General features: G+C 43.7%; 2 protein-coding genes across 4 annotated transcripts; one reads left to right on the forward strand and one right to left on the reverse strand.

Annotated features, from left to right (window-relative positions):
• Positions 1-433: 433 nt before the first annotated feature.
• Positions 434-16,228, reverse strand: Foxm1 (forkhead box M1). The gene is made up of 9 exons (XM_027951287.2): positions 16,115-16,228; positions 12,814-13,362; positions 12,068-12,219; positions 10,139-10,330; positions 7,443-7,571; positions 6,724-6,768; positions 6,067-6,136; positions 5,699-5,874; positions 434-2,466 (listed from the first exon to the last, which is right to left on the reverse strand). Exons 2-9 carry the CDS (start codon positions 13,313-13,315, stop codon positions 1,450-1,452), a joined length of 2,283 nt encoding a protein of 760 aa, XP_027807088.2. The 5' UTR covers positions 13,316-13,362; positions 16,115-16,228; the 3' UTR covers positions 434-1,449.
• Positions 16,229-16,374: 146 nt separating this feature from the next.
• On the forward strand, positions 16,375-22,977 carry Rhno1 (RAD9-HUS1-RAD1 interacting nuclear orphan 1). Of its 3 annotated transcripts, none has more exons than XM_027951158.2 (3): positions 16,375-16,442; positions 19,669-19,940; positions 21,589-22,977. In XM_027951158.2, exons 2-3 carry the CDS (start codon positions 19,773-19,775, stop codon positions 22,141-22,143), a joined length of 723 nt encoding a protein of 240 aa, XP_027806959.1. In that variant the 5' UTR covers positions 16,375-16,442; positions 19,669-19,772; the 3' UTR covers positions 22,144-22,977. The 3 variants fall into 3 exon arrangements, with proteins under 3 accessions (XP_027806959.1, XP_027806957.1, XP_071466419.1); XM_027951156.2 differs by having other exon boundaries at positions 16,379-16,442; positions 19,689-19,940; XM_071610318.1 differs by having other exon boundaries at positions 16,379-16,442; positions 19,689-19,898.
• Positions 22,978-23,182: the final 205 nt, after the last annotated feature.

Genomic DNA, 23,182 nt, shown 5'->3' on the forward strand with positions numbered 1-23,182 from the left:
TGACAGGAACTGTTTCTGGGAAGGAACTTGCTAGGAAGACTTGGTAAGGAGAATAACCAAACAGGCTGGCTTCTAGGTATCAGGCTGGGAATGAGGTTTTAGGAAGGCACCTGCAGTGCAGCCCATTTTAATCTAATGTTTTTTGGGGCCTGCCACTCTTACTGAGAGCTGACAGAATCCTAAGTTAGCCAGTAGGCACAGAGGCCCCAAGAACAGATCTATGACAGGGAAAAGAGGGAAAATTGGCAATTTCTGTGTCAGAGAGGATATATGCTCCAGCAGAGTATGGCAGGGAGGGGATTCTGCAAAAACCCTGTGCATTCTCCCAGTGCTACCACTGAGAGCTGCAGGCCTTGTTTCTCCCCATTACCACCATATCCACCATCACCCACTTTCTTTTCCAACCCTTCCAGATACTGAGACCACAGAGACAAGCAGGTCCACCCTGGATTTTATTTGGTAGGTAGTTACAGTAGTGTTATTGAACTGGCTCATGTACATGCAGTCAGCTGGGCCCACGGTGGCTCTTTGCAAAGCTGAGGTGCAAGTTAAGGAAGCCAGGCAGGTCAGGGGTCCTTTCCACCTTCTCAAGCCTCTGCCTGAGTTCTCGTCAATTCTAGTCTCCCTGGCGTGATTAGGGACATTATCAGAGAAACATCTAATAAGGGGCACATCTGGGCACTTATTCACTTTGCTGTAGATGCATTTATCCAACCACCCCAAAATTCAACTCTTGACCCGAGATGAGACCTTTTAAACCAGGATTTCTTGCAGGAAAGCTGACTTGGAAACATGGGGAGGTAGGAGGAAGGAGCAATAAGAGGGACCCTGGGAAGCAGATTGTGTGCCTACAGTAAAGAACCCTTGAGCTAGGTACCTTGGGTCAGGAAGAAACCTGCACTGCAGGTCCTGCCCTTCTCCAGGAACCAAAAGCAAGGAATAGAGGCAAATTGCAACCCCTTGTTACCCTGCCCACCTTCTGGCAGTCTCTAGATAATGATCTAAGGAAATAAGCTTACATTTATAATTAGAGGATAATTTGGAAAATTTACACTATTTACAAGGGTCACCCTACAAGGAGCAGGGAAGGTGAGACTGCTGGGCACAGAATGAAAACGGTTTGGGGAAGTACTAACTCCTTTTTACCGTTACTTTTGCCATTCTCACCCTTCAGCTTATGGCAAGGGGAGTAGAGGAATCAGATTCTCTCAAGAAGCATAGGTGGCACAGAGACCAGTTACCCTACTGCTTGCAAAGGTCCCAGCAGCAGTTAAGGTGTGACTGCTGCCTTGGCATAATCAGGCTGGGGAGCTAAGAGGAGCAGCACGGTCCCTGCCTGCTGTCCTCACTCAGAGGGATTGGGGTACACTGAGCCTTGGGACTGCTCAGCCACAAGAATGCCTGGAATGGTGGACAGCTTGAGCAGCAAGGCAAGGTCAAGTCCAGTCTCTACCGTAGTTCAGGAATAAACTGAGACCAGGTGATGTTGTCAGAGCTCAATGGGTCCTCCTCCAGGCCAGGGAAGCTGATATCCAACAGGATCTTGCTGAGGCTGTCATTCATCGTGTCCAGAACCAGACCTTCAGTCAGAGAACGATTGGCTGAAAGACTGGGAACCTGAAGCTCTGGAGAGCCTGGCTTGGGAACTTCCAGATCAGAGGGGGAAGAGCTGCTAAAGGGGTCAGAGGCAAGATCAAAGGGTTCTGAATTGAGGAGCTCTCGGGGTGAGTCAAAGAGGGGAATGCTTTTCAGCGGCGTGGTGCTCAGATCCATCAGCCCCAGGGAGTCAGGCAGGGAGCCAAAGGCGCCCTGGGGGGTTCGTACTGGGCTGAAATCAAGACCCTCTGCTTTGGCTGGGGGTGTGAGCCTCCAGGATTCAGGGGTTTTGGGGAGGATAGATTTGCTCGGTGTGGAGGAGATGGGCAGAGTCTCCTTAATGGGGGTCTTGAAAGGTCCTCCCTCCTCCTGGAGGCAGCTCAGGTGGGAGACAGGCTCTGCCAGGAGGGGGGCCTCAGTAACTCGTCGGGATGTGCTGGGGCCCTCTGAGAAGACCAGCTCAGGCTCATCCAGACAGGGAGGCTGCAGATGCTGTTTCCTTCGAGACCGGCTCATCTCCCTCTTCTCCCTTCGTTTAATCACGAGCATTTCTGAGACACATCGGGCTGGGGACTTAAGCCCACTGTAGGACTTCTTGGGTCTTGGGGTAGGAGAGCAGGATGAATCCTCCCAGGAGTGAGACAGCTCCTCTTTGAATGATGGGCATGGGGAGGGCCACTCTTCCAAGGGAGGGCTCTCCACTTTGATGGGTCTTGCTAACTGTGGCATGTCCTCCCCATGCTGAGTTTCCTCTTCCTTGATGGACTGAACTGGAAGCAAAGGCAACAGCCCTTCTCCAAGCAGGGGTTTCTCCTCCTTCACTGGTCCCGCAGGAGGAAGAGGGGCTATGCCCTCATCAGCTAGTAGCAGCTGAAAGGGAAGCAGAGGCAAGGTAAAAGGGGTCACACATTCAACCAGCTGCTACACCAAACAGGAGGGAACCATCACCAAACAAAGTGACATAGTGGTGCCGATCATCTTGTCATACTATTTTAAATTTTCTTTCCTTTTTTCCCCTTTGCGTTGCTGGGGATGGAACCCAGGGCCTCATGCATGCTAGGTTAAGTACTCTACCACTGAAATATGCCATCAGCTCTCTTGTCTTTTTAAAATCTTAAAAGCTTTTAAATATGTTTCACTTTTTTTTGTGTGTGTGTGGTGCTGGGGATTGAACCCAGGGCCTTGTGCATGCGAAGGAAGCATTCTACTAACTGAGCTATATCCCCAGTCCTTAAAAGCTTCTTTTATTTATTTTTAAATTCTAATTTTTATTTATAACAGCAGAATACATTACAATTCTTATTCATACAGATAGAGCACAATTTTTCATATCTCTGGTTTTTATACAATTAAAAGCTTCATCTAAATATGAGAATATAATATATATGATGAAGGTGGTAATTCCATTCTGGGGATAAAAGATGAATGAATTGGAATTGGGGGTATAGCTTAGTGGTAGAGCACATAGAGCACATGCTCAGTAACAGAGGCCCTGAGTTCAATTCTTTTTTTTTTTTTTTAAAGAGAGAGAGAGAGAGAGGCAGAGAGATTTTTTTTTTTTTAATATTTATTTTTTAGTTTTTGGCGGACACAACATCTTTTTTTGTATGTGGTGCTGAGGATCGAACCCGGGCCGCACGCATGCCAGGCGAGCGCGCTACTGCTTGAGCCACATCCCCAGCCCTGAGTTCAATTCTTAACACCAAACAGGAGGGAAAAAAAGGTAAGAATATTTAATGTGGTACTGGCATAATTAGAATCCACCTCAGAGAAAATAAAATTGAATATCTATTTTACACTGGGTACAAAGATTTCTTTGTGGTGTTGGAGATCAAACCCATTTATACAAAGATTTAAACATAAAAATTAAAATTTGAAAAACATACAAATCTTAAAAGAGAATCTAGAAGACTACATGCACAATCTGAGGGTAGGGTGACCTGCTTAACCAAGACTGGAAGCCCAGAAGCTGCAAGAGAAGAAAGACATATTTGATTACATACAATTTTACTGTGGCCAGAGAGACCATACACAGGAACCAAGCAGGAGAAGCAGAAAAATATCTTCAGCATAAACACAGAAGTCAATATTTTACTAACAGAGCTCTCACAAATTAATAACAAGACCTACAGAAAAATGTCCATTTCATAAATAAGCAATTCACTGAAGACAACTTCAAGTGACCAAATATAATGAGAAGGTGCTCAATCTTATGAATCAACAAGGAAACATAGCATTACACTGGCAAATATTGGTAACCCTTTTTTTGGTGGTGGTGGTGCTGGTGGATCAAACCTAGGGCCTTGCTCCTGCTAGGCAAACACTCTACCACTGAGCTCCATTCCCAGCCCTGAGATTGGCAAATATTAAAAAGACTAATAATACCAATTGCCAGTGATAATATAGTTCTTATATTGCTGTTTGAAATATGAATCATCACAGGTTTTTGGAATACAATCTAGAAATATTTAGTAAAATTTAGAATACCTTCTCACTTAGCAATTTCATATCTGGGACTTTATCTCATAGACATAAAAGCACTAGTAAGAAAGATTGCTGCGAAGATATTTATCACATTATTGTTCATAGGGTAAAAACCCAGAAACAAGGGATGGGGTTGTGGCTCAGTGGCAGAGCACTTGCCTTACACATGTGAGGCAATGGGTTCCATCCTTAGCACCACATAAAAATAAACAAACAAAATAAAGATATTGTATCCTTGTATAACTAAAAAACATTTGGAAAAAAACAACAGCCCAGAAACAAAATATTTCCATAAAAAATATAAGAGTTCAATAATCTGTGAATGTTACGCGGACATAAAAAGCAATAAATTAGAACTATACCAAGTACCTGGGAAGAACTTCTGTGACGTCTTTTTTGTGTTTAGTACTGGTGAATGAACCCATGACCTTGTAGACAGAGTTGGCAAGTGCTCTATCACTGAGCTACACTCCCAGTTCTCCATCCTCTTTTATCCTATTATATTTGAGACAAATCTTGCTAAGTTGCCCAGAATAGCCTTGACCTTGTGATCCTCTTGCCTCAGTCTCCTCTGAATACTTAATATTATAAACATGGGCCACTGTCTTTTTCTAACCCAATAAGACCTCATGGAAGCCAGGCACAGTGGCACCTGTATCCCAGTTACTTGGGAGGCTGAGGCAGGAGGATCACAAGTTCAAATTTAGCCTTGGCAATTTAGTAGAACTTTGTCTCAAAATAAGAAATAGAAAGGGCTGGGAATGTAGCTCAGTGATAAGAGTTCCTGGATTTAATATTCTGGGGATATAGCTCAGTGGTAGAGTGCTTGCCTGGCATGTGTGAGGCCCTGGGTTCTATCCCCAGTACTGCCAATGGCATAGTATTCCATACTATGAGCATGAGTAAAATATGGAAGACCTTGTACTAAACTGTCAATATGTGGGTCTTTTTCGATTAATTTATGTTTTTTTTTTTTTGTGGTATTGGGATTGAACTCACGTCCCATGGATACTTTGCTGCTGAGCTACATCCCCAGCTCTTTTTATTTTGAGATAGGGTCTCACTAAGTTGCTGAGGCTGGCTTAGAACTTGTGATCCTTTGACCTCATCCTCCTGAGTTGCTGTGATTATAGGCATGTACCACCATGCCTGGCAGCTCTTTGGCTTTCCCAGATCCACTTCTTCTAGGATTTGCCTCCCTTCTGGATTTTTCCCTAACTGCTCCAGCCCACCTGTCATAATCACTTTTTTTTTTTTTTTTTTTTAAAAAGAGAGAGGGAGAGAATTTTTAATATTTATTTTTTAGTTTTCGGCGGACACAACATCTTTGTTTATATGTGGTGCTGAGGATCGAACCCGGGGTGCACGCATGACAGGCGAGCGTGCTACCGCTTGAGCCGCATCCCCAGCCCCTCATAATCACCTTTGTCTTCGTTGTTTTAAACTCATCAGGTAGTAATCGGCTTTTGATACTACTTATGTCATAATCCAAATTTCTTTTTAGCTCTTATTCAGTTTTCCTGTGTTTATGCCTTGACTACTCAACTAGATTTAGAATCTCAAGGATCACCCAGGAGTGACTGGAGTCTCTCTTCACAGAAAAGCAGAGGGCACTCACCTTGGGGGCAATGCGAACTCGCTTGCTATGACGGGCAAGTTCGGAGCTCATGAGTGAAGCTGCCAGGGGCAGTGGCACCTTCACTGAGGGCTGCAGCACCAGTGATTGGTTCACTGGGAACTGGATGGGCACCAGGTATGAGCTGACCCGAGGAAGCAGAGGCTTCATCTTCCGCCCTAGGAGGAAACAGGAGTGATCAGGAAGAGGAGGGCGAGGGGTTCTCCCCTTCTCAGTACCAGGAGTTTTGCTGTCCTTCTCTGGGTTCAGATCCCTGTGAGCTGGAAACAGAATCTGGAGTCTGATTCCCTAAAGACCATACATGCCCCCAGAATAAGGCTTGGGCCTGAGGCTCACTTTCCTGTACTCACGTGCACCCAGTGGGAGTTCCGTTTTGATGGTCATATTCCGGCGGAGCTCAGGATTGGGTCGTTTCTGCTGCTGCATGTGGCAGATGGGGAAAGAAAGAAACCTAGGTTAATAAGTAAAAGAGGGATGGCAGAACCCCACAGGCTGTGCTGGTACACTTGAGCTAACCAACAGCCCAGAAAGTAAAAGCCAATCTGAGGGAGGGATGCGGGTAAGCATAATATCTCAAGCCTTGTTTAGGGGACAGGTGGATGGCATAAGGTCATGTGATGGCAGGACAGTCCTACCACCTCACCCATGGGTCTTCACCACCCCCAGAGGATGCTAAAGCATATAGTTATCTTAGTAGTAAAGAAGTAAGGCAGAGGGAACAAACTGTCACCTGCAAGGCCTATGCCAGGCAGTTGCAATGGCATGTTCTCCTGCTGTGCCCTGCTCTGCGTTGCTCAGTGCATCTTTGTGATGCTCATGGGAGGGTAAAAAGGAGTGGCAATAGCAGTCTCATGTTCCTCACTCCCAGATCCTTTGGGTGCTATGTGTGCTGGGCTGGCAGTCACACAGCCATAGAATCCCATCCCCATGTCTTTGCCCACTAAAGCCATGCTGAGCAGTGAAAGGAAAACAAGGCCAAGCCCCGAGCCAGAGGAAAAGAATCTTACTGATTCCAAGTGCTCGGGCGATTGTGGAGACCCTGGGTCCAGTGGCTGGTGGCGGCCAAGCATTGTGGGAGAGAAATGAGATGAAGTTACCACCAACGTGGTCAATCTGACCAGACTGGGAAAAAAACCTACTCCTGATGGATGCCGAGGGACACCCTGAACAACTGTCCCTCCCAGAATGGTTACAGCTACCCACAGCCTTATGGGCACTCAGGTCCCCAAACAACAGCATCTTTCTGAAAAGATGTTCTGATGGCTCAGCTTCTAGTCTCTAGCCTAAAGAAGGGTGTTTTTAGAGCAACCTTCCCAGACTTTCTCTGTAAGAATCACCTGAGATGCTTGTGAAAAATACAAATTTCTGGGTCCATTCCAGATCCACTGAACCAGGAACTTTAATAGGCTCCTGATTTTTGAACAATACGGCCTGGAGAGCTGTATTGTAACAAGTGTCCCAGGAAATTCTTATTCACAGGGGAATTAGGGAAGCACCGCTCTAGGAAGTCCTCTATGTTGGATCAGAACAGTCTTCTCATGCCCCAGTCCACAAAAGTGCATTATTTGCTAATTTGTCAACTCTACTTATTTCAGCAAGTTGCTAATTGGCTGGCTGGCTCCTAACTCTCCCAACCAAATGAGAGCATCATGAGGAGAGTCTGTCCCTCTTGAGATGTCCGCTATGACCTCCAATACTGATCCTATTTAGAAGAAAGGATACTCACCTTAAACACCTGGTCCAACGTCAAGTAGCGATTGGCACTGGGGTGAATGGTCCAAAAGGAGACCTTGCCATTGGCAGATGTCTCCCGAACAAACATGTCATGGAGGGAAAGGTTGTGGCGAATGGAATTCTGAAATGAGAGGAAGGAGACCCGTTATCAGTTAATTTAGCTTCAAAAACATCACTTTTGAAGCCAGTAGGAGTCTATCCCACGTGCTCAGCACAGGCTTTGTCCAGGCTTCCTGTAACATTGCCTGTTAGCAACTCTCTTCCTGACACTGCACACTTAACAATCTCAGCTGTTTGTCCTTCTGTTCCATGGGGATAAAGCCTGGTACCACACCTTAGGATGGTAATAAAGAAAAGACCTGGCTTGCCCCCAGGCTCATCGCCTTGGGCCGGAAGCTTCCCCCTCTCTTCCAGCTCTCTATCATGGCATAGGATCTGGGTGAAAAGGAGAACCCTTTGCAGAACTTCACATCTGCAAATTCTGCCTGCCACTACATCTGTGTGGGGAGAGGAAGACAATCTGAGCCAGGCAGCCAATGTGTTTTTCAGAGATCCTACTGCAGTAGGAGAAATGAGCAGATTGTCTTTTGCACAGTCAATAAAGATCTAAAGGTATTGGGAATATGAAAGAAAAAACTTTTCAGGCTGGTCATGTTGGCACATGCCTATAATCCCAGTGACCTGAGAGGCTAAGGCAGGAGGACTTCAAATTCAAGGCCAGCCTCATCATCTTAGTGAGATCCTCTGCAACTTAGTGAGACCTTGTGTCAACATAAAAAATAAAAAGGGATAGGGATGTGGCTCAGTGATTAAGCACCTCTGAGTTCAATCCTTGGTACCAAAACCAACAAAAATTTTTTAGATATTGGGAAACTGGTTTTGGGATTCAGGGATATATCACTCTGGGAATCAAATATGATCTAAGATTTGATGTCCATATCCAGGGCTTCTATGTGGCACTGGGTAGGCAAAGTTTCACAGTTAGGACAGTCTACACTGGGGCCAAATGCAGAATCAGCAAAGAGGCAGCCACCTGCTGGTTCCAGTAGAAGTCTGATAACCCTTTCAGGCAAATCCATTTTGTTGTTGTTTTTATGTGGTACTAGGAAGTGAACTCGGGGCCTAGTGCATGCTAGGCAAGAGCTCTACCTCTGAATTATATCCCCAACCCAACAAATCCCATTTCTACCCAAAAGGTAAAAAAAAGTTTTCAGTGAAATATAAAAAAGGAGTTGGGCACAGTGACACACACTTGTAATTTCACTGACTTGGGAGGCTGAGGCAGGAAGATTGCAAGTTCAAAGGCAGCCTCAGCAATTTAGAAAGATCCTGTCTCAAAATAAAAAATAAAAAGGGCTGGGGGTATAACTTAGTGGTAAAGCACCTTTGGGTTCAATGCCTAGTAATAAATAAATAAATAAATAAATAAATAAAGTTCAGTGGAAGAGCACTTGCCTAGCATATGTGAGGCCCTAGGTTCAATCCTCAGCACTGAAAAAAACAAAAACAAAAAAACAAAAAAAAACACGCCCTGGAAAGCTAGGAAGGCAGAGACTGTGAAATAGCAATTAATAGGGAAACAGATAAAGAGAAAGAAAGAAACTAGGAATTTTTATTTATTATATATCTGTGTATGTGTGTATATACACACACACATATATAAATATATCTATATTTTTAGTTGTAGATAGACATAATACCTTTATTTTATTTTTATGTGGTGCTGAGGATGGAACCCAGTGCCTCACATGTGCCAGGTAAGCACTCTTAACACTGAGCCACAACCCCAACCCCAACCCCAAAACTAGGAATTTAAGTTAATTAAGAGTGTGAAGTTGGGGCTGGGGATGTGGCTCAAGCGGTAGCGCGCTCGCCTTGCGTGCGTGCGGCCCGGGTTCGATCCTCAGCACCACATACAAACAAAGATGTTGTGTCCACCAAGAACTAAAAGTGAAGTTAAGAGTTCTACTGCGGGGAAAATGAAACAAAACAGGGACAGACCATCTTTATCTTAGAATTAAATACCTCTCTAAAAACTTGACTTGTAACTTTGAACCTGTGAACTGTAAATGGTATGTGACATTACCGGAGATCAATCTTGTGAATCTCAGTGTTCTGATTCTTTTTTATTGAGATATTTTCATAAGGGGCTGGGGATATAGCTCAGTTGGTAAAGTGCTTGCTTTGCATGCATAAGGCCCTGGGTTCAACCCCTACCACCACCACCACACACACACACACAAATCTTTTCATAAAATGACTTCACTACTCCAGCTGCAGGTACTGTTCAGTGTGGCACAAAGGTAGGCTTGGGTACTACACTGAAGTCTCTCTGTAAACCTCATGTGGAAACCAAGGAAGTTGTTATAGGGATCTTGTTGATATCTTTTATTTTGAGGCAGGGTCTCACTAAGTTGTTGAGGTTGGCTTTGAACTTGTAATCCTCTGGCATCACCTCCTGAGTTACTGGGTTTAAAGGCATGCATCTCTGTGCCTGTCATTGATGATTTTGTTTAGATTCAGTGGGATCAGTTACAATCCAAAGACACATCTGTTTATAGTTCTAGCATCCTTTGCACTTAATGTCTGACCCAGAGGGCTAGATACAAAGTGCAGTACAACAGCAGAAACCATCTGTCAGGCTTGGGCCACAGTGACTTTGACTTTAGTAGTTATGGGATATGTTACCTTCCAGCCTGGCTTGGCAATATGCTTAAAATAGGGGAAGTGGTCCTCAATCCAAGTATAGATGTCCTTCAAGGTCATGCGCTTCCTCTCAGTGCTGTTGATGGCAAACTGTATCATGGCCATGTAAGAGTAAGGTGGTCGCTGAGACATAGAGTCCTGCCAGCATGTTGATGTTCCTGAGGGCTCTTCCATCTGAGGAATGTGAGAAGTCAAAAGGAAAGAGAAGAGGGAATGACAAAGAGAGTTCACAAGAACTTCTCCAACCAGAGCCCCTTGAGAACATCCTCTAGAGGAACCTTTTCCCATAGAGATATCCTAGAATCACACTCATTTGAGACTGCTGTTCCACAGTGGCATAAATTTTAGGATTAGGATCTTCAATGACCTAGCCTAGACTGTAGTGAGTGAGAAACTACTTCTCTGATGTCATTCATTTTGTTGAAGATATTGTTCAATATTAAGAGGAAGTTCATTCTCTCCTAGTTGAAAATTTTCCGAGCTGAGTTATAGACTATTATACTAATCCACGACCATTTTTTAGACTTGTAGGTCAACTCTGATATGCTGTGAATAACCCATCTTGTTCCAATGTTTGTGAAAAACATTCTCATGAACATGGGACAGATAAATGTCTTCAAAGCATACATCTGGCTAAATCTTGGACAAAGATCTGATCATTTGCTTTTTAAAAATTAAGATAGGGCTGGGGATTTAGCTCAGGTGGTAGAGTGCTTGCCTCCCATGCACAAAGCCATGAGTTCAATCACCAGCAACAACAACAAAAAATTAAGATAGAACTTTATAAAGTACAATTGAATATTTAAGAATATGATTCAATTAATATTTACTAATGAGGGCTGGGGTGGTGGCTCAGCAGTAGAGCACTTGCCTAGCACGTGTAAGGTGCTGGGTTTCATCCTCGGCACCACATAAAAATACTTTCTAATGTATACATTCATGCAATTGGGGGGGGCAGTACTGGTGATTGAACTCAGGGGCACTCAACCACTGAGCCACATCTCCAGCTCTATTTTGTATTTCATTTAGAGACAGGGTCTCACTGAGTTGCTTAGCACCTTGCTTTTGCTGAGGCTGGCTTTGAACTCACGATCCTCCTGCCTCAGCCTCCTGAGATGCTGGGATTATAGGCGTGCACTACCATGGCCAGCTTCATGTAAATTTTCACTTTTAATGAATGAATGAATGATTAAAGGGTATATACTAAAGAATCTAAATGTGTGATATTGGTGACTATGAACAAAATAAAAACAGACTACATAATTGATAAATAAATTTTCATTGCTGGAAAAGTATTTAAAATTCACCCCTAGTTCACTTTATTTTCTTTTAATATTACAGAACATCTTCCAACAAATAAGATGCCATACTCAAGCCAGGCATGGTGGTAAACACTGTAATCTCAGTGACTCAGGAGGCTGAGGCAGGAGGATAGCAAGTTGAGGCCACCTCAGCGCATTAGTAGAGCCCTAAGCAATTTAGTGAGATCTGTCTGAAAAAAAAAAGGGGGTGGGTGGGTGGGGATGTAGCTCAGTGGTAAAACACCCCTGGGTGCAATCCCCAGTACCAAAAAAAAAAAAGAAAAAAGAAAAAAGCCATAGTCAATTTATATAGCTGTGTTACTTACTTAGAGTTCAAATAGCTTCCCAAAGTAAGACTATTACTCATTTCTTGAATATCTAGAAGGGTAGAATACTAAACCCAGTGCTCAGAGTCTGCCCTCAAGGAAGTTTCACAGATGGGGAGAAAAAGATCTCAGGTAGAAAGTAGCTCAAAAGTTATACAGAAGAGCACTGAGTGCTTTTACTAGAACTTGGAAATTCTGTTCCAGCAAGCCACTTGATCCATTTTTCCTCTTAGAAATTCCCTGCATTGGCTCTGATTTTCCTAGTGAATGACAGAATGGTTTACCTTAACCTGACTCTGCTCCGGGTGACAATTCTCTTTTTCCTCCATCTCTTGCTTGATGCTACAGGAACCCAGTCCATCAGAACTCATCTTTTCAAGCCACTGGATGTTGGTTAAGCTGTTGTCCAGGGTGCAGCCTGTTGTGTCACCACCAGCTAGAGGGGAAACAATCCAAGACCCCACTTAGCTGCCTAATCCAATAGGATCAGCTGCTTATCCCAATAGGCCCATCAGTATTGGTGGTTAGGGAATCACTCTTTTACCCTTAGGGACAAGAGAACACATGGTAAATCTCCCATAGCTCTAGTTACTCTAACCCAAAATGGGTTTCAGGAGAAATTCAAGAGCATAGTTCAAATTGCATTTCAGTATGAGCCACACTAAACCTTAATCATCAATTGTGGCAACCTTATAAATGAGTTACTTAATATCTACACAAAAAAAGTCACTTTTCTTTCTCATGCTTTAGTTTGCTCCTTTACAATGAAGAAAGATTTAATTCCTTACAGGTTCAATGGAAAGAATAAACCAAAATAATAAATCATTTTCCAAAATTGAGAAGGCAATAAAAATGCTAAGTTATGATTATAACTCTCGACAGTACCAGAGAATCTGTATCAAGGTTTAAGGATGAAAAAGTCAAGACTTTCCCTGGGTTCAGCCTATCTGTTGAGGGCATCAACATGGCTGACTCGCCACTAGAGAGGAAAGGCCAGGCTCCTCATCCCTTTGCCTTGCAGACCACATACCACAGTTCTCCAGTCTCTGCCCCAGAGTGGGTCCAGGTGGTCTAAGAACATTTGCATCCCTAGTGGCAGGCCTTGGTCCCAATATTTCTGTAATAATTTCTGTCCTCTTGGAATCATTGCTGGTCTGGGGTTGAGGCTGACATCCTGAAGGGTGAGTTGAGGCTCCCCCACAGCTGATAAGGATGAATTTGTTGGGCCCACTGCTGCCACTCTCCTTTCCTTTGGCAGTCAATGCTGTGATGATGCTTTGGATATCAGCATTGTTGGGGATGGCCACCACCTGTGTGTTGGGCATGGTAGGGTGGTTAATAATCTTGATCCCAGTTGGAAACTTGCAAGAGTTGGACTCGGCCACCTCTTTGGAGGCCTGTACTTGACTAGGCTCCTCTTGGGCAGGGGGTCTCTTAGGTTCCTCCTCTGGTGTGTCACGTGGGGCATCTTGAACAGGAAGAGGCAGCCTCCGTCTTTTGAGAATCAGTGGCCGCCGGGGGCTGGTTTTCATTATTAATCTGTGCTTTCACTCTCCATTGAGAATCACAAGAATGGACCCTACAAGGTACAAGGAACAGTAGGACATAAAGAGATTGTTAAGCTGAGAAGGGGTTCTCTCACAGAAAGGTGTTCCTCTGCACATATGGTCAAGAACATAAGCCTAAAGGCCCAGGTGAATGCTCCCTAGTCCTTTATAAAAACCTCAGACAATAAGGAGATAAACCCTACTGGCCAAAGAAAGCTACAACTGTAGCAAGTAATTCAAGGTGGTGGGGGGAGACAGATTGGACTGGAGATAGTCAAATGTCTCCTGGAAGCTTAAGAATGACTACAAGAATGAGTGAGACAGCTGCAAAAATGTTGAAAACTATTATTGCCAACTATAATACAGATAGATTACTTATAGTGACTATAGGGATGGAAATGGAAAATGCTGAAATAGGAAAACATAATTAGAAGCCCGCACAAAACTCTGATCCAATAACCTATTCTTAGATAAAGCCTTTGTACAAATATGTGTGTGTATATATTAGATAAAGCCCTTGTATAAATGTGTGTGTATATATTTGTGTACATAGACACACAAATACATATTTGCTTCCGTATTGTTCTAGAAATATAACCCAGAAATGCTCTACCACTGGGCTATGGCTCCAACCCTTTTCATTTTTCTTTTCAACAGAGTCTCACTAAATTGCCTTGGTTGGCCTCAAACTATGGTTCTCCTATTTCAGCCTCTGAGTAGCTGAGATTATATTTTTATGTCAATATCCTTTATATTTTTATGTCAATTTACTTTGTAAATGATAACAATCAATGCCTACAGAATCAGGAGATAAAGGCAGATTGTAGTAATGCCACATCACTGGAGAAATCATCTCCCAGTTCACAAAACTTCTCTATTCAAAAAGCCCATGATAAAGTAATACAGATTTTGCACTGCACAACTCTGTTGGGTACAATTTACATCATAGGAGTCTTGAATTTTTTTTTTTTTTTTGTAGTGCTAGGGATGGAGCCCAGGGTCTTTATGAATGCTAAGCAAATACTCTCACAGATCCCTACTCTATCACTGATCCCCAACCCCAGCCCTCTTGCATTAATTTTTTTTTTAAGTTTTGGTACTGGGGATTGAACACACGGTCACTTTACCATTGAACTATATCCACAGACCTTTTCATGTTCAGATAGGATCTTGCTAAATTGCTTAGAGCTTTGATAAATTGCTGATTGGCCTTGAACTTGTGATCCGCCTGCCTCAGTTTCCTAAGTCGCTGAGATTATAGGTGTGTGCCACCGTGCTCATCTCTTGTATTAATTTTTAAAAACTGTATTTTTTCACAATTTGCAAAAGAGCTATATAGTGACATTGTAGTATTTCCATATACCCACCCCCACCCAGTAATGGGGTTTGAATCCAGAGGCTCTTTACTACTGAACTATCCCCCCATACCTTTTTATTTTGAAACAGGCTTTAATTTTTCCAGGTTGAACTTGGAATCCTCCTGCCTCAACCTGCTGGGATTATAGGTATGTGCTCATACCATGCCCAGCTGTTTTTGCATATATTACCTTTGTTTTGTTTTATTTTGGGGGGTGGTGCTGAGGATTGAACCCAGGGCCTTGTGCATGCAAGGCAAGCACTCTACCAACTGAGCTATATCCTGAGCTCCACCATATTTTAACTTTGTAAGAATGCTACTTTACTATTTAATTTATCTTCCAGAACCAAGACTATAACTATCTCTGGACTTCTAGATTGTGCTATAATTAATATGCTAAGGTGGTTCTGAAATGCTAAGAAATCTTATCTTTAAAAAGGGGGGGGGTTTATTTTGATTTTTATAGATATGCGAACTATTCTACCATTAAGTACAATCCTAGCATTATATTTTGAGGTCCTTTGAGAGACAGAGGAATTCGATGACCCTTTTGAGGACACCTTCTATGCCCATAAGAATGAGTGCACTTTTTTGACATTTACCATCTGCTTAGAGTTCTCAGGCCTTCCCCACCCTGTCATCTTCCTTCCCTCTATATTTCAGTTTTCTCTACCTTCAAAACTCAATTTTAATTCTGCCTCATATCCCTCCAGGCCCACTCACCTCAATAGGTAAGCACTGTTCCCTTTTTTCCACAGAGTGAGTCTTAATTTTCTCTTCAACTCCTTTAACCTGCCTCTTCCTAATAATGCCAACACTTTATAGCGTCACTCCTTTGCTCCAATCCCCATTCTGAACAGGGAAACCTTGCTACACTCTCAAGAATCATGTAAAAGCAGAGGGTGGAGGCAGTGTTGCCTAATGGTGAGAACACCCGGGCGCAGGGGAGCGTGTATGTGGGATGGTCTTTTACTCAATGCATAACCAGCTCAGTTTTCATCCCAGCCCCAGTCCCCTACTCAGAGAGTAGGCCACTTCTGGAGCCATGGGCAGGGTGCAGAAGTCAAACTTGCAGGGAAGCCCAAGGGGTGCATGGAGAAAGAAGCGAGATGGCCAAGGCCAGAAGACTGGATGCAGGAAAAGAAAAAAAAAAAAAATATATATATATATATATACATATATATATACATATATATATATATATATATATATATATATATATATATATATATATATATATATATGTATATATATATATTGCACCCTCGCCCAGACCCCCTTCCCGAGTGGCCCCAAACCTCCGCTCGCGTCCCGCGTCCTGCAGCTGTACGCCATGAACTCACGCAGGACCTTCGGAAGCGGCGCCCGAGCCCTTCTCCCGGCTCCGCCAGGGCAGGGCCCGGGATCCATGCCTGCGCCCCGCTCACCTCCAGATCCCAGGGCCGCCGCCTGTGGCTTCTCCAACCTGGGGCCGGGCCAGGGCCCGGAAACGGACTCGCGCCAGGCCGGCCGGGTCCCGGCGGTGCGGGAGGGGTGGGAACCCCGGGGGAGCCCGGGAGGGGAGGGGGTCCCGGGCCGGGGCCGGGGGTGGGGTCCGGCACCGGAGCTTTCAGTTTGTTCCGCTGTTTGAAATTGGCGCCGGCGGAGCGTTGCGATCACGTGACGGAGCGTCGCCAATCGGCGCCGACGTGTCTCCGCGTTCCGGTTCGAACGCTCTGCGCAGAGAGGAGCGGCGGCCGCGGCCCCGCCGGGCGGGTAAGGCGGCTGGCGGCTCGTGGGGCAGCGGCGGCCGGGGCCTGGCAGCCGGGGGTCCCCGCGGCCGGGGAGGGCGAGCCGAGGGCAGTGTGAAGACGCGGGGGCACGGCGGGACCCCGGTCTGGCGCCCTCCGTCTGCTCGGCCCCCCGCACGCGCGTTCGCCTTTTCCCGCCAGGCGACGCTGCCCTGGCTCCCCTCCGGCTTTGCTCACCGTCTTTAAAGGTCTGAGTTAGTCTGTTTGCGTCCCGCGGAGATCGCACTCGGCCTACATCCAGTTAGAGGGTCGGGTTCCCCCGACCGCGGGCGGCCTGCCGTCCTGTTCCAGGGCGGGTCTCCAACCCACGCGCGCGCACTCCCCAGGAGCCCTGGCTCAGCGCGGCGTCTTGGCGTCTTCTCCGCGGGTCTCTCTTCCCCCTCTGAAGCCAAACCTTTAGAAGGACTAGTGCATATTCAAATTTTGTCGAGCCGCTGCTGTGTGCCAGGCACTTCTAGAGCCTGAAAATACAACCACAGACGAGTCCTTTCCTTCCCCCGAGCATCCTCACAGAGCAGACATTGTCCAAGAACCAAATAAACACATACTTAATTATAGCTGTAAAGTGACAAAGTAGGTCAGTGATACTTTGATTTTTTTTATTTTCCGTATCGGGGATTGAACCCAGGGACACTTTACCACTGAGCGACATCACCAGCCCTTTTATTTATTTATTTATTTTTAAAATTTGAGACGGTCTCACTAAGTTGCTGCGGCTGGCCCCGAACTTGTGGTTTTGGCCTCAGTGGATGGGATGATAGGCCGGACCCCCACCGCCTTTATTATTATTATTTTTTTTTGTAGCGGGTGGGGCCGGGAGATGGGGGACCAGGCCTCCTATTTTGTCCAGGTTGGTCTTGAACTCCTGGCCTCAGGTGATTCTCCTGCCTATTACTTATGATGAGATCTTACCTTAGGACAGGGAAGGCTTTTCTGATGAACTGAGGCTTCCTGTAAAAGTGGGTGCCTTCTACAAAGAAGGGAGGGAAAGTCTAAGTAGTTGGAATTATGTGTGCGCTAGCTGCCAGTCTGTAGGAGGCATGCTGAGCACAGAGATTGAAGTGAAGCTGAGAGGTTTGAGCTAAGACACTTGAATGGGTGTGGTGCCAGTCAGAGGAGGCAGAGCCTTAGCCAGTTTCTTGAACATGTCAGAGTTCTACCTTGGAGTCTTTGCATTTACTCTTCTCTTAACCTGGAATTTTTGCTCCTGTCTTTCCATTACCTGTTTTTTTCTCCTTTCTTCACTCAGGTCAGGTAGGCCTTCCCTGACAAACCTGTCTACAAAAGCATAAAGCCATTGAACCCCCTTGTTGTGTTTGGTTTTTCTTCACTTCCCAACTAGAATGTAAGTCCTTTAGAGTGGAGATGTTATGCCTTTTTCTTTTTTTATATTTCCCTCCACTGCTTTGTCATTTAAGTCACAGTGTATAATTTTTTATTGTTGATCAAATGAATGAATAGTATAGTACTGTATAGTAGAACCATTCTGCCCTATTGTGTGGCTTTCCAGTGTGCTAGGCGGCAACTCCCATTTCATTCTCTACCTACTGTATTCACACTTGTCTGTCCCACCATTCCACAGGAAAGGCTCTTAGTAAAGTTCACGGGTTACTAGATCCAATGGACACATTATCTGCGGACCTTGCCTCTGTGTGTCAGCCTCCCCTCTCCACTGACAGCCTGGATTTAGGCCCCCATCATTTCTCACTTAGATGACACAGTAACCTCCTAACAGGTTACAAGGTAATTGTAACTTACAAGGTAATTGTTCTCCTTTTATACTGTGGCCAGGATAATCTGTATAAAGTACACAAATAAATTTAAAAAAATTAGGATGTTTATGGAACAATTTGAAAATTTGAACACTTCCTGGTTATTTTACAATATTAAGGAATCTGTATTTGATTTATTTAGTTATGTAAATGGGAATGATATAATGATTCACAATATATGTTCTTCAACATAGTGTAGGGGTGGGGTTAATGGGTCAGAGCATGGTCAGGTCAGGGTTGGTCATGGATTGATGGTGGTTGGAGCTGTGTGATGAGTACATGGGGCCCATTATATTAGTCTACTTTTATTTATATTTGAAATTATCTGGGATGAAAAAATAAGAAAAGCCAAATATGATCATATTCCTTCGCTTGAAAATACTCAACTACTCAGGCTCAAGTCCAAATTCTATGGTTTCACCTGGTTTTTCTACCTGACACTGACAACATGTCCAGCCTCATTTCTTACCCTTTCTTTTCATACTCTGTACCCACCCACACCGAGTTTATAATTCCCAAATTACCAAGATGGGCTTTGTATATGCTGTTCCTCAGGCTGGAAAACGCTCCCTGCCTTTTGCTTCTCCAAGCCATTCCATTCATAGGTCAGGGATAACCTTGTCCAGAAAGCCTCTCATGAAGCAAATGGTAACATTATATTGAAATATATTGTACTGTTTGTGTTGAAAATGTCTGTTCTCTGCTGGACTTTCAGTTCCTTTTCTTTTTTGCAGTGCTAGGGATAGAATCCAATCTCCATGCATGCTTGGCAAGCAGTCTACCACTAAGCTACTGTCCAACTCTGAGGTGTTTGAAGATAGGAACCTCTGTATTGCTCCAAGAGTTTGGCATTTAATAAGTGATTGTTGAATAAATATTCTTTTTTTATATTCCCAGCATCCAGTATGGCAGTTAACATGAGCTCAATAAATATTTATTGAATAAGCCTTGTTGGATATGAAAATTGTGTTTTTGCTTGGTGGTATATGTATTAGTATTAGAAGCTGTGGTTGTTGGGTGCAGTGGTGCCTGCCTATAATCCCAGTGACTTGAGGGACTGAGGCAGGAGGATCACAAGTTCAAAGCCAGTCTTAGCAACTTAGTGAGTCCCAAAGTAATTTAGCAAGAATCTGAATCAAAATTAAAAAAAAAAAAAAATGGCTATGCTTGGGCTGGGAATGTAGCTCAGTGATAGAGTGCTCGCCTTGAACGCATGAGGCCCTGGGTTTGATCCTCAGCACCACGTGAAAATAAATAAATAAAAATAAAGATTGTGTCCATCTACAACTTTAAAAAAAATAAAAGAAAAAAAGGCTGTGTTCCTCACAATCTTTTGAAGTCAAGGTGGTAATTTCTGGTAGAATTGACTGGCAGGGTATCAGGAAGAGCTGGGGAATCATCTGAATTGTTTTCTTGCAGCTTTTGTTTCTTCTCTGCAGGCATGGGTTTGAATTGGAACCTACTCCACAACCCAAAGGCAGCCAGCACCATGTGGTTACTAACTGCCCTTCATTCACCTATTGATGCCTCCCAAAAGAAGACTCGGCCAATCTTCCCGCAAAGCTCAGCTGTTATTCCACCAGCAGCCACTGGAGGGCCCCAAACATCACTATGGAGCTCCACAGAGGCCCATCACCCACACTAGACAGGTGCCCAGCAAGCCTATAGACCACAGCACTATCACTTCTTGGGTAGGGGATCCTTACTTTGATTTTTACTGTTAGGCTTTTTAGAATGTCAACTCTTAATTGTTGGGCATGGTAGCACACAGCTGTAATCCCAGCAACTAGGGAGGCTGAGGAAGGAGGATTGCAAGTTGGAGGCCAGTCTCAGCAACTTAGCAAGGCCCTAAGCAACTTAGTGAGATCCTGTCTCAAAAAGATCTGTCAACTCTTCTTGAACCAGGGCTTCCAAAGAATAAGGTCCATGAAAGCAATGTATGCTTTCCTGTGGTCAGCCATCTTCCCTGGTATATCTTCTTTTCTTAGGTCAGACCCAGGTATGGAATTGGAGTCTTTACTACCACATTCCTCTGCAAAAGTTTGGTGTTAAAGTTTCATTTCCTAGTAAGTAGGTGAGAAACCAGACCATTGGCAGACAAATAAAAAGTGAGACTGTTCCCTGAACTTCATGTCAAAGATAGAGTATTTAGCTAAGTACTCTGTCCACTGTTTAATGGATTGAAGCTTGACAAAAAGAAAAAATCACCCAAAATGGCACATACCATATTTGCCTTAGTGAGGCTGGGGATGTAACTCTGTGGTAGAGGGTTTGCTTAGCATTCACAAGGCCCTGGATTCAATCCCCAGCATAAAAAAGGAGGTGGGGTAGTGGGTGGAGATCCAGGAAGAAAATATACCTACTATATAACAGAAATAGTATAGTAAAAAGGCCAAGAGCATATGCTGTGCTTAACAGTGCTTAATAAATATAATTTGATCAGGACAGCTTGGAAGAAGCATATTACTTCATTATTATAGAAGCAACTTACAGTTTAAAATTCTATGGATGAGAATGAACACTTACGGAGTACTCATTGTGTGCCAGGTCCTATGTTAGTCACTTTCTGTATATGATCTTGTGCCCTATTCTTGCAGTCTGACATTTATTTACTTAAGGCCTTCTGTGTGTCAGGCACTTTGCAAGATGTTGGGAAGTCAGTGGTGAAAAAGATTACTGGTTGTTGCCTTATGACTTTTGTTTTGTTTTGTTTTCTTTTTTCTTTTTTAATTTTTTAGGTGTAGTTGGACACAACACAATGCCTTTATTTTTATGTGGTGCTGAGGATGGAACCCGGGTCCCACCCCTGCTAGGCGAGCGCTCTACCTCTGAACCACAATCCCGGCCCTGTTTTGTTTTCTTTTTGTTTTTGAACTAGGCATTAAACCCATGCCTTGAGCATGCTAAGTATGTGCTCTATCCCAATCCTGCCCTCACGAAGTTTAAAGACAGTTAAACATTTGTAGCTATATGATGTGATAAAGTGAAAGAAGCATTGTCCTCTCTCTTATATAGGAGGAAACTGAAACCAGAGAGATTGAATAACTTGCCTAAAGCTCATATTCTATTATTATTGTTGTTGTTGTTACCATTATTAGTATTATTACATATTTTTGTGGTGCTGGGGATTGAACCCAGGGCCTCATGCATGCTAGGTATAGCACACTACCACTGAGCCATACCCTTGACCCCTTTATCTATTATTATTGTCTTACTAGATAACTATTTTTGTTCTGTGTCCATTACTATAGTGGGACCACATTTAGGGTTCTGCTCTTTGGATGTCATTTTCTTGCCTAGTTGGTTCACTTTTTTTTTTTTTTTTTTTTTGATCCTTAGGTAACACCTCAGTTTGACACAACAGTAGAAAGCTGTTTCCCAGCCCACCGGAAACATCGTCACCAACATGAAGCAAGACATTCAAGCCGAAAATCTACCTGCAAGTTTCCATGTCTAACCTTTGAGAGTCCACAGCTGTCTTCCAGTTCAGAGACACTGGGGATCCCCTTAGTAAAGGGATGCCCCAATCAATCAGGAAAGGACATTTCCAGAAAACCCTTAATTCCAGTGCTCAGTCCCCAAAGCTGTGGGGAACTGTCAGCAAATGCATTTCAGAACTTTCCTTATGTGTTTATTCCGCCTGATATCCAGACCCCAGAGTCATCATCTGTGAAGGAGAACTCCTTTTCCCCAGATCAGAGGGAAAACAGCCTTGTAAGCTGTGTCCTTCAAACTAGTACTCCTACCAGCCCAGAACCTGGACCTATTCTGGTTAAAGACACCCCTGAAGAGAAGTATGGGATAAAGGTCACATGGAGGAGACGAAGGCACCTGTTGACTTACCTCAAGGAGAGAGGGAAGCTGAACAGTAGCCAGTTCCTTGTAAAAAGCTGACTGGATTTCTCAGACATCATGTTCTCTCATCATAGTCTCAGAAATTGCTAAATTTCATGAAGTTGATAAAGTCATTTTTTCTGGTTTATAACAGACTTTATTGAAAGAATAAAATAGAATAGTGCCAACAGAAAAAATATTTTAACTAGAGCCCTAGAGTAGCAAGGGAATTCAATTCCCAGATTAAAAATATTTCATAAACAGTTGAATTTAGTGTCATGAACTGTTCACTTCATATTTTTCTTTTATTGTTTAAAATTTGTAAATATCTTGCATTAACTGTTTAAAATGTATGTAAATAAAGGGCTACAGAAGGTTCTTAGAGAACTTTGCTTCTGTTAGTATTGTGGTAATATTGCCTATCCACAAAAGGTTTTATTTCTATTCTTTAATCCTTTAATCTCATTTAAATTAATTAATTCCACTTTTTTTTCCCCCCCCCAGTGCTGGGATTTTTTTTCTTCATGCTAGGTCAGCACTGTACAACTCCAGCCCAGTCCACATTTTTTGAGTACTAACTCTGAGGCTCAGTGGCAGCTTCCTCTTTGACTTAATGGATGGAAAAAAGTCAAAGGAAACTCAGACTTTTTATGGTTGACTGCCACCTCTCCAACTTTGGCTCATCTGAAAAGGCAAGATGAAATGGAGCAAGCCTTGTTTTCGTGAATACAATGGGATGAAGGGGTCACAGACTATAGTCACTTAGGTTTGCTTGTGTTTTATATTTTTGTTTCCAACTGAAAGAAATTGTAAAATTAAATAGGGTGGAAAAATGGTTTCTTAAGCTAAGGATTTAAACTGAGGTAAATAAATATGGAAAGTTTTCAAAGAATACTGCTTATGGTAATTAATGCAGAAGGACTGCCCAAAGAAATGTCTCAGCCATCATTTTACTCATACAAATGTGATCTCATTCAACCCCATCATTTAGCCTTTACATAAGCCTACTCTGTCAGGTTTTGCTTATTTTATAGATGGGAATTTAAAGCATAGAAAATGAACCACAAGAGTTGGGGATGTGCTTCAGTTGTAGAGCACT

The sequence above is a fragment of the Marmota flaviventris genome, chromosome 3 (genome assembly GCF_047511675.1).
Source record: "Marmota flaviventris isolate mMarFla1 chromosome 3, mMarFla1.hap1, whole genome shotgun sequence".
Taxonomy (NCBI): Eukaryota; Metazoa; Chordata; class Mammalia; order Rodentia; family Sciuridae; genus Marmota; species Marmota flaviventris.

Excerpts from the sequence above, each read along its gene's own strand:
- Foxm1 (XM_027951287.2), bottom strand. The coding sequence starts at position 13,315 with ATGAAAACCAGCCCCCGGCGGCCACTGATTCTCAAAAGACGGAGGCTG. Across the intron at positions 10,331-12,067 it reads CGGAGCAGAGTCAGGTTAAG|ATGGAAGAGCCCTCAGGAAC; the intron begins GTAAACCATTCT and ends CACATTCCTCAG. Across the intron at positions 2,467-5,698 it reads GAGTTCGCATTGCCCCCAAG|CTGCTACTAGCTGATGAGGG; the intron begins GTGAGTGCCCTC and ends CTTCCCTTTCAG.
- Rhno1 (XM_027951158.2), top strand. The coding sequence starts at position 19,773 with ATGCCTCCCAAAAGAAGACTCGGCCAATCTTCCCGCAAAGCTCAGCTG. Across the intron at positions 19,941-21,588 it reads ACAGCACTATCACTTCTTGG|GTAACACCTCAGTTTGACAC; the intron begins GTAGGGGATCCT and ends TTTGATCCTTAG.